Source organism: Danio rerio, chromosome 7, assembly GCF_049306965.1.
Source record: "Danio rerio strain Tuebingen ecotype United States chromosome 7, GRCz12tu, whole genome shotgun sequence".
In the NCBI taxonomy this organism is placed as follows: domain Eukaryota; kingdom Metazoa; phylum Chordata; class Actinopteri; order Cypriniformes; family Danionidae; genus Danio; species Danio rerio.
Window position 1 is genome coordinate 19,024,121 of NC_133182.1, and position 11,582 is coordinate 19,035,702.

The window sequence follows — 11,582 nt, forward strand, 5'->3', positions numbered from 1 at the left end:
ATTTGTTAATTGAAAAGCTTAGCATATGTGATTATCATTGTTATTATGTTATAAAACTAATAAAGAGTTCACACAAAAAATATATACATTTTTCCATCATTCTCTTTTGTTGAACGCAAAAAGGAGATATTTTAAAGAATGTTGAGAACTGGTAGCCAATAGCTGTTTTCATCCATCTATTTTTATGTGCATTTTGAAACATCACATTAAGAAATGGAAATGGACTGGAAAACCACTGGAAACACCAAGATGTGCATACATTTTGTAAATGCACATAAAAACATTCGCTCAATTAAGTAGGATCAACTTGAGCTAATTATGAGCTAATATGGAAACACTTTTACTTAATACAGGGTTCCTGCAGCTTTCACCAAGTTAAATTGAAAACTTTAAGACCGTCATGAATTAAATTTCAGACTAATACAGGGATAAACGCTAAGGATTTTTTTAAAAACCCCAATTAGAAAAGATATTCAAAATTTAAAATATTTAATAATACAATACTAATAGTTTTGTTTGATTTTTTAAAAGTAATTTTCAAATATATCCATTTATAAACCCTATAACCAGGGCCAGACAGAATATGCAGATATTTTTTGCTTTCTGCGCAGAATTTTGTGAAGAATCTGCAGATTTCTGCAGAATGATTTTGGGAGTATCATAATTAAAAACTTAATTTATGAATATGAATATATGAAATCAAAAACAATACCTTGTTATTTATTATTTACAATGCAAATCAAATTAGATCCACTTATTTGGTAAACAAAACAAGTTTTTCATATAATAATATCTACTAAAAGACAGGAAATATTGCTTTACAAACTGTATTGTAAATAAATCATATGAACATTTTCATATTAGTCAATAATATTGGTAAAATTAATTTATAAACTGAATAAATATAAATGTACACACATATACACAAGTAAATAATTCCATGATGAGCTAAAGATTTGCAGATTTCTGCGTGTGCAGATTCCGTGTGGGCCAACCTATAACCCTTACCAAGAATAGAACAAACCATAAAGGAGCTGTCAATTACTTCAGTCTACAATAATAGTCATTTAATAATAAAGAAAATATATAGGTCAGGTCAGTATCCCTAGCAGTAAACAAATGGAGAACTTTTAAGCAAATGTTAATGTAAGGAAAAAAATTACATGCTATTTTAAATAAAAAGTTAAAAGTTTTATTGAGATGGATTGTTGGTGATTGTATGGGTTTCAGTGGCCATGATTGGGTAGCAATACATGAACAAAGAAAAAACTAAGACCTGTTAAAAAAGGCCTACAACACAATATTCCAGTAGATTTAAAACTTTGTAAGGCCTAAAATTTAGCTTTTGAGATTTAAGACATTTTAAAACTTTTTAAGATCCCCCGAATACCCTGTGATAAATTATATAATGGACATCCAAAAAGTCATGTGATTTTTGTTTAACTAGATCATGTGATAAAGAAGAGCACAATGGAACGGCATCAATAAACAAATCAGCAGACCGACCACATTATAACACTGTTACACTATAATCTGAAGTGTTGTTTTGGTCATTGTAAAATTCCATCATTAATAATTGTTTTGTTCAATCCACTTAAATTTGTAAAACCAATTAAGTTAACCTTATTGATTTGTTTTGAGACAGCATGAAGGAATTGTGTGGAAATCAAATGTAATTTTTTTCTTTAATATTTGCCACCTGTTTTCAAGAACAGACAATTTTGTTCGCAAACTATACTTAAATCGCAACTTTTTAATGTAATATTTCATTTATGTACATAATTCTGACTTGCATCTTTGGATGAACAGCATAGCTATTGCCTTCCATGGTGTTTTTTGTCTCCAGCTACCAAAGTCAATGACTCCAACATTTTTCATAAAACATTTATATTATTTTGGAACAATCTCTTTAAACCCTTTTCTTAAGGTCAACAGCTTATTTACATGATGTTTTGAGATGATGGTGGCTTTTTTCTTCTGGTGGCGAGTCTCATTTTTTGGCGGATTTCATCTTGATGGTCTCGTATGTGTCCGTTTCATGAGGTTTGAGCCCCTGAGGTGTGAAAGGACAGACAAGAGAGGATGTGGCAGAGAGTCATTTCATCAGAAACTCACATAAACCACACCACTCGTTTCGTGTGCTTTTGACTAACGCCATCAACATTTAATGGAACTTCACCACACTATGGCCACTTTAACACTAGAGTTAAATGTCTTTATGTCTGAAAAAAATATGAAGAATTACATAGGAATGCTTTTTAAATGCTGGTATTTTAGCATCCAGTAGATATAAATGCATATACTGCACATTTGTGCTGTGGAAAATTAATACAGACTGGACTGACACAGTTTCAGTTTACTAGAACTTCTATGTTAAGCTGATTTGACACAATCGACATTGTAAAATCGCTATAGTAATAGACATGGATTGAATTAAATAGGAAGATAGGCAGATAGACAGATGGATATTTTGGTAGTCTTTGGTTACACATTTAATATTTAAAATGTTGTTTTTAAATGCAGTCTTTTTTGCTTTGTCTTTGTTATAAACTTGTAGTTTTTTATTAACTTGTAGTTTTTAGATTAGATTTCTGTAGATTTGTTAGCTTTTATACAATTATTAATTTGATGACAAAGAGAGTATAGTTTACAGTTCTGTTAACTTGCAGCTTTTTTATAAATGTGTGGGAAGAATATCATCAACAAATCATTAGTTTTAGATATAAATGTGTGGATAGATAGATGGATGGATGGATGGATGGATGGATGGATGGATGGATGGATGGATGGATGGATGGATGGATGGATGGATGGATGGATGGATGGATGGATGGATGGATGGATGGATGGATGGATGGATGGATGGATGGATGGATGGATGGATGGATGGATGGATGGATGGATGGATGGATAGATAGATAGATAGATAGATAGATAGATAGATAGATAGATAGATAGATAGATAGATAGATAGATAGATAGATAGATAGATAGATAGATAGATAGATAGATTTGTAATTTAGATTTTCTAAAATGAGTAATTTGATGACATACAGGCAGTCTATATCAGGGGTGCTCAATCCTGTTCCTGGAGATCCACCTTCCTGCAGATTTCAGTTGCTACCCATATCAAACACACCTGCCTGTAATTAGCAAGTGATGTTCAGGTCCTAATTAATTGGTTCAGGTGTGTTTGATATGGGTAGCAACTGAAATCTGCAGGAAGGTAGATCTCCAGGAACAGGATTGAGCACCCCTGGTCTTTATAGTTATGTTTGTACCATTTTATTTATGTAGATAAACACATGCACAATGCATATAATAGGAATATTTTAGCATTACTAAAATTCTGATGCATTACTTTGTTTTGGTTTTGCAATTGTTACAGTCTGTTATAGTCTTTTAATTTAATAATTTTTTAAGTGCATACATATAAAGGGCTCATCATATACAAGTAATATTTTCTGTAGAATGCTTTACAATATTATATGTGTGCATATACATTATATAAGTCAGTACTGAAGCCAAATCTGGAACTAATCTAACTAAATAACTTGTGATAATAGTCCAAAATTAGTAGCCCAAATTGGGACTTGTGGAGCTGCGCATTGATAGATTTGCCCTTCAGTGTTTGGACTTTCAGCAGTGAAATTTAAACCACGCTGAACTGAACTAAACTTCAACTCTGAAAACTGGACTGACACAGTTTCAATCTACTAGAACTTCTAGGTTAAGCTGCTTTGACACACTCTGCATTATAAAAGTGCTATAGAAATAAAGATGAACAGAATAATAATATTAAGTCAAAATAATAATTAAAAAAAGAGCAAGTATCAAGAAAAACGTTACATATAAAACATTACTTTATATATATGTGTGTGTGTGTGAGTGTACATATATATTTATATATAAAACAATATTAATAAATCTGTTTTGTTCAAATGGACCAAAATGTATGACCTATATTCACTGAAATGGATAAAAATATTCATTTTCAAAATGGGCTGTACCCAATTATGCTGAGCACTGTATATATACAGACGCATAAACATAGAAACTGCATATATCATCTATACTATATCTATAGTATTAACGATACGTTTTATATTTAACACAACTACTTAATACTTTAATTTTTAATGGCAAGTTTTTAGTCAAGTTACTTTTTAAGTCTCAGTTATTTCAGTTTTAACCAGTGCGCAAATGGCTCATATATAATAATAAAAAATTATATTATATTATATATATAATGGTTTAATATATCTTGTATTTACTTGTTTGTTTTATTAATGCACAGATATACAGATAGCAAGACAGACAGAGAGGTAGATAAATAATAATCTAAATATATGCTTAATTTCAAACATTCATTACTTATTAGTATTACTTTATTATGCTTCATTATAAAAACCTAATTTTACGTTACTATAATTACCCTGATATACAAGTATCAATGAAATCTTATACAATATAAAATAAATCTTAGTTTGATGATGTTTAACTTGCATAAATGTATAAATGCACAGTAAAGAGGACCGTGTAAATTAAAGCACAAATGCAGAATATTCACACTTAAACCAAAAAGGTCAAATTTACAGAAAGAGTGAGCATTTAAAAACCACAACAAAACAATCGTACCTCATACACCCCTTCACCGGCATCTTTCTTCTGTAAACAAACAGATCAATTAAAAACATTAGAAAAGCTGAAAGAATAAAGATGACACTCATTCAGAACGAGCTGCAGCTTCTCATATTTGGCTGAAGTTCAAACAGTGTGTCGCTGCGTTATATTTATAGAGTGACACTTTTAAGCATTAGAAACATTCTTGGGTGCTTTATATGGGTTCAGATATCATGTAAAGGGTTGCGTGCTCATGCTCACACATTTTTAGATGGGACTTCACACATTCAAAATAGGACGTTTGTAAGTGTGAAGTGGAAGCAAAGAGTATCTAAAACAATTATTTTAAAGATTAAAACATATAGCAGAGCATTTACACACCAATTTGATTAAAAAAAAGCTTGTACTGTTGAGCTCACGCTTGTGTTCATTGATGGATGTTAATATTTATAATAATAGTTATTAGTTATATTAATATAAAGGTCTGCTGCTGAGTTTACTGGACCTTATTAAAAAGTCATGTGTGTTTATGGCACACTGTTTTTTTTGTGCAGTTCTTATCATTTATTTTTAATACATTTAAAAATGTTTTTCTAGGAAAAATATATATTATGTAAACATATTGATGGAAAAAAATTATGAGAGCACTTCAAAGTTGTTAGCGGTTTTAGGAACTTAGCATTAATAGATTCATACTTTATTTGTATTAAATGTTTAATTGTAGAGTAAATGTTCATTTGACTGTTTGGACAGTATCAAATATTTCAAATATTCAGAAATTGTATGTTAATAATTAATATTTAGCACAAAATAGTGTATATAATAATGATAATTGACCAAATAATAAGTTTGAAGTGCTTGCTTAATTTTTTTAAAAGAGTGATCCACATGTAAACAACACAACAGATAACACAGATTTAAATATTTATTTACAGAGATTAACAATAATGTTTGAATATAAAATCTATATTGTCAACAAACAGTCAGTCTCACCCCTGAATATGAGCTTTTTGGTTCTTGTTTACTTCGCATCTGTGAGGGAGAAAACAAATTAATTAATAAATACAGCAATAAGACATTGAATTTAGTTACATTGTTGGCTGTTATACAAACGCACAAAACAACAGAAATGTGCGCACAACTAGAAAATCTAAAACAAAACCTGATGAAGACCATGTCGGTCGAAACGTTGTAATATTGACATTAAAAATTGTTTTGAGAGCTAAAGTGGCAGTGTGCCGATTTACTTTGAATCTTTTGTTATACAAACGCACACATCCATGTGTGTATGAATACACACGAAGGCAAAATGATTAGCCCTCCTATGAATTTCTTTTTTTATGTTTAACAGAGCAATGAAATGTTTACAGTAATTTGTATATAATTGTTTTTCTGCTGGAGAAAGTCTCATTTCTTTTGTTTGGCTGGAATAAAAGCAGCTTTCTAAGTTTTGATACAGAACAAACCACTGTTGTCCAATGACTTGCCTAATTAATCTAATTTACCAAGTTAAGCCTTTAAATTGCACTTCAAGCTGAATACGAGTAGCTAGTAAAAAAATATTTACTGCCATCATGGCAAAAACTAAAGAAATTAGCTATTAGAAACACTGTTTAAGAATGTGTTGAGACGACTTGAGAAATATTTGAAAAAGTATTGAAATTTTACAGGAGGGATAATAATTTGGTCTTCATTAATTGTTTCAGTGCATGCTAATCTTTGTAAACATTATTTAATAATCATTAAATATGTATAAATGCATTATTAAAATGAATTGGCTAACATTAAGAATGTCAAATTTAAAGGTTATCGTATTTATTGATCTGTTAATGTTGGTTAATAATCAAAGCTAAGTTCATTATTAGATCATTGTAGCTTCGGTTTTATATTTAAATAAAAAGCAAAAGTGTTAATCAAAATTAACTAATATTAATTAAAAAGAAAATCAAGTGTTTTATTTCATGTTAAATGAGACTTTATTGCAAAGTGTTACCAAAACACAAACAAACAAACAAAAACTGCAACTGCTTTTCACAGTAACTTAACTACTGTACAAAATGTGCACTTTATTAAATTACAATCAAAAGAGATCAGAAAGAGTTAATGAGTATACTTTATATACTGTACAAAGTTAACCTGCAGTTTTACAATAAAGACCATCTGTCAAAAAAAGTGCCATCTACTTATATAATACATTTTCAGTGAAGTGATCTGATCAACTAAATAATTTGTTACAATTTGTGTATTATATTGTAAGTACATTTATGAAATTCGCCTTTGAGAGTCCAACACACAGTCAATGATATACAATGATAATATGATTACTTGATAAAACAGAGTGAATGACATGATTAGAGGACATCTAGAGTACCTTCATTCTGCAGTACAGGACAGTGAGAACAATCCCATAGACAAACAGCACCGCGTCCAAAATATAGCAGATCTGCGGCTCCCTCAGACTCATCGCATCTGCAAAAAAGGGAAGAAACTGAACATACTGAGCAACAAGTTCTTCTTCGACAATTAGAAACTCTGCAAATGTCTATGTTTAATAATAATAATTAATAAATGTACTCCCATGAACTAAGAATAAACATTAATTATGCAGAATTTGTAATCATCCTTCATATACTGTAAACAAAAAATAATGATTTAGATTTTTTAAGTTAAATCAACTTAACCTTGGGACATCTGAACTTTAGTTTTTAATTGTTTAACTTATAAAAATTATAGATAAAAAGAAAAATAACAATGTTAAGTTTGTTATGCTCCATGGAACCAAAATTTCAGCAACAATTTCAAACGGTACGGCAACCTTTTCTGGATTTCCTCAAAATTGATTAGTGGTATACCAACCATTTATTGAACAATTGATCACACTCTGATAATGACATTTAAACATTAGTAATGATTTGATTGGTAAATAATATATTTTATTTTTATATCTAATAATTAAAAAAAAATTCTATGTTTATACCAGTGGATTTCCTTTGTATTGTTTTTTATTTAAAAAAAAAAAGAAAAAAAAAAGCTTAAATAAAATATATATTTAAAACAAATTAAAGTTGAAACATGATTAACTTAGTTTTGATCAACAGAAGTTGTGATAAAAGCTTTTTTTGTTTTTAGTGTGTCCATTTTAACATTTTTCAAATGCATTTATTAATGTCCAAGCGTGCGAGTTAGCAAAAACTAACAATGCTTGACTATTTTCATTAACATTAACAATGATGAATAAATACTGTAGTAATAATAAATGCATTGTCTGTTCGTGTTAGTAAATACATTCATTAACTACTGGAACCTTTTAGTAAAGTGTAACTGAAATGAAACAGTCTGAGTTTTATAGGTCACTGCTGCGTACAGCGGGTCTAATTCTGATCAGTTTACACTTAATAAATGATTGTGGTTCATTAAATTTGATGCATCACATTATTAGAGCTATTAGTGTCAAAGCATTAGTTATTTGATGATGTTTGTTAATTAATGTAGATAAAATGCAGATAAACGCATATTAATTAGTCATAATAATAATAACAACAACTTAATTATTCAATAAGAAATAAACGCATGAAAGTTTTGACATCACTTTGTTTACACTCTGAATAACCTCAAATGATTAAAAAACACCAACACAACTTCAAATTGTGAAAATATTGTACTTCATAACTCAAGTCAGTGTCCAGCTATAGCACCTTTTGCTATTACAAACAGAAAACATAGCTGTTGATAACGAAATCAGACTTTTAGGAAACAGTAATGGGTTTTTTGAGTTGTGAGAGGTCACGTTTCGTCTCAGTATCAGATCCTTCAAACAAAAAAAGAAAAAAATAAGTGTTACTTCTCTTTTCATGGAAATGGAAGACTCGAGTGACCACATGACCACGCACGACAAGCATCAACTAATGTGTTTTACAAGGTGCAGGTTTAATGAGCCCACTATAGCGCAACATTCTGACAAAAAATTAATGTAGTTTTTTTTCTTTTAGATCAAGATGCATGATTTCTGCCTCTCATCTTGCGCAACTTGATGACATGTTTGGTGTCAGTAACCTTTATTTTAACCAAATACAATTTTTGGTCATTATGGAAATTACAGCCATGCAATAAAACGCAAAGGAAATAATAGGAGGAAAAGTCTCTATTTATTTTAAGGAAACTGCAGCATCTTCACTTAGAGGCAAAAGAGAAGTGAACACTGACCAGTAAAGCTCAAAGAGAAACTACTGTGCATTTAAGCACTGCCACCATTTTCACATACATTTTATTTAATTTTTTACAGAAGAAAAACACACTCATTTACATTAACATTTAACATTAGTTTTGTTAATTCAAACACTTGCCAAGCCGTTGTTAGGTAAAGGGTCATATTGCCTGATTCAAGCCTTGTTTACAGAATGGCAAAAAGACGACTTCCTGGCAACAAAGTTTCATTTCACCACTTCAATGTTCAGAAAAGGCTCGACTCGACGAAAAAAGAAACAGAGACCAAACGTATAGACACAAACCAAATATAGACTTCTAACGGTTTGTTTATAAAGAGATCACCAACTTTACTTACTGCAAGCTACAAAAATATGCATTGTATTTTTAAATGGGTTACATTTTAAAAGGCGTCTACAGAAACAAGTATTTCTTTTTGTTAACAACTAAAACCTTAGTGTGAAGTTTCATTAACCCTGTAACTGCCTGCACTACCAAATGGTTGACCATTTTTAAAGAATAACTTTTTTTAACAATAGTTTACGCTACACAGCATTGTGGCTTTATAAAATAATAAAACTATTTAATCCTGTTGCACTACTACACTTGATTTCAGTTTTTATAGCTAAAAATAAAGGTGATTTAGTGTTCAAAAATCTTTGATTTTGATTGTTTTTTAAATAAATTGATCTTACACTTCATATTTTCTCATTTTTTTATAGTAGATATATTATTCCAGTACTTTTAACATAAACCGAAATATTAACCATTTGTCAGAGGTTGATATTTTTTAGATTATGGGATGTGTTGAGGGGAAAAATGCATCAAGTGTGTTAACTAGGGACATAAGCAGTTAAGAAATGCAATGCAAACATTTTTTTATTCCTTGTTGGGGCAGTTAAAGGTTTAAGAAAAATAAACTAAAAGTATTTTTATTGTAAACAATGGAAATGTTATTGTAAAGTGTAAAATAAGTAATAAATAAAAGCCTCAAAATATGGAATTATTGCATACTTTAATGTTAAAGATATAATCCACACACTGTGATAAGTGCTGGGCTCCACACAACTGATTTGTGTTGGCAGTGAGACATCATGGAATTAAGTTAATTTACTAGTTTTTACTAATTTAAGTGGATTGAACATAAAATATTTAAGTTGTCCCCTCAAATATCTGGAGAATTGTGTTGATTCAGCTCATTTTAGTAGTTCAAAGTAGTTTGAACAAACAGCAGACTTCAGTTTTTGATTACACACAATTCTTAGTGACATCCTTATACACTTAAAAATGCTGGGTTCCACACAATTCCTTCATGTTGTCCCAACACAGTGATTACGCTAACTCAATTGTTTTTACGAACTTACGTGGATTGAACATAAAACAATTAAGTTGATCGTTTAATTGTGTTGATTCAATTATTTTATGAAAGTAATTTGAACAAACAGCAAACTTCATTTCTCGAATGCAAAATGTTGATAGAGGCATCCTTTTACACTGTAGAAAATGCTGGTTTGCACACAATTCATGTTGTCCCAAGACAAAGTGATTATGTTAACTTAATCATTTTTACAAATTTAAGTGGACTAAACATAAAATATTTAAGTTGTCCCCAAAAATCCTCAAGAATTGAGTTGTTTCAATTTATTTTAAATATATAGTAGCAAAAGTCCTTTTTTTTAGTGTATTGTAAACACAGATATGTCTATCAAACGCAGATATATCTGACTTTAAGGGAAATAAATGTCTTCCTAATACTATTAATATTTGTAATATTAACGCGGACTACAATAATGCCACAAACTGCAGCACATTTTAACGGCACATATTAAATACACTCAAAAAATACATCGATTTTTAGGGGTTGTTCAAACTACTTATTTAAAATGAGCTGAAAGAACACACGTCTTGAGATTTTTAGGGTACAACCTGAGTTCACATCAACTTAAAACCGAGTTGAAGCAACATTGAAGGGATTGTGTGAAAGCCAGCATTAACAGTGTACATATCATACATATTAAACAGCTTACAAACAAAACTAATATAAATATTAATAAAAACTAAACCATCACAAACTCAGACAAGGATTTTGTACGATATGCAGTCGTCAATATTTGAAGCTTATATACGTTTTCAAAACTGACAAGAAGGAAATGCTTAATAGTTTAAGGACAACTTTATCCAAAAGATCTGGTCCACTTGACTACTGTATTTATATATGAATGAATATATAAACACACACATTTAAAAACAAAATCGAAAAGCATTTCAGGCGCCACCTGAAAAAATGATCGTTAATGTAATACACTACACTCCAATATTAAGCATGAAAACACTCATTTCTGACCCAAATCGTTTTTCTCCAATTCAGTCATTTTTATAGCAGCATTTAATTCCTCGTTGCTGTAAAAAGCGATGGCACAGAAAACTCACCAGCACTGCCGAAAAACCAGAGAGACAGAAGAGAGAAGATCTTCATCAGCACCACCATCAGCAGCAGCACCACCACAGACAACACACACTTGGGCTTCGCTCGAGCTACTGGACACACAACTCTCAAAGAACGCACGACAAAAAGCACATCACAGGAACACACAGAGAGGGAAGTTGTGGTGAAAAGATGTCCGTATTGAAGTTTTAGACCTCCCCCACTCGAGTGACGAACAGGAAGCAGGAGAAAAAAGCTGAGTTATCTTTTATTTATATTACGCTGATGCTTAAATATGCTGAATCAGCTTTTATACTATATGATTCTTTAA

At 30.5% G+C, this 11,582-nt stretch overlaps 1 protein-coding gene across 1 annotated transcript; it reads right to left on the reverse strand.

Annotated features, from left to right (window-relative positions):
• Positions 1–1,838: 1,838 nt before the first annotated feature.
• On the reverse strand, positions 1,839–11,355 carry fcer1g (Fc epsilon receptor IgFc epsilon receptor Ig). The gene is made up of 5 exons (NM_001100106.2): positions 11,257–11,355; positions 6,995–7,092; positions 5,617–5,655; positions 4,639–4,668; positions 1,839–2,053 (listed from the first exon to the last, which is right to left on the reverse strand). The coding sequence occupies exons 1-5, from the start codon at positions 11,312–11,314 to the stop codon at positions 1,991–1,993; spliced, it is 288 nt and encodes a 95-aa protein (NP_001093576.2). The 5' UTR covers positions 11,315–11,355; the 3' UTR covers positions 1,839–1,990.
• Between the last annotated feature and the right edge of the window lie 227 nt (positions 11,356–11,582).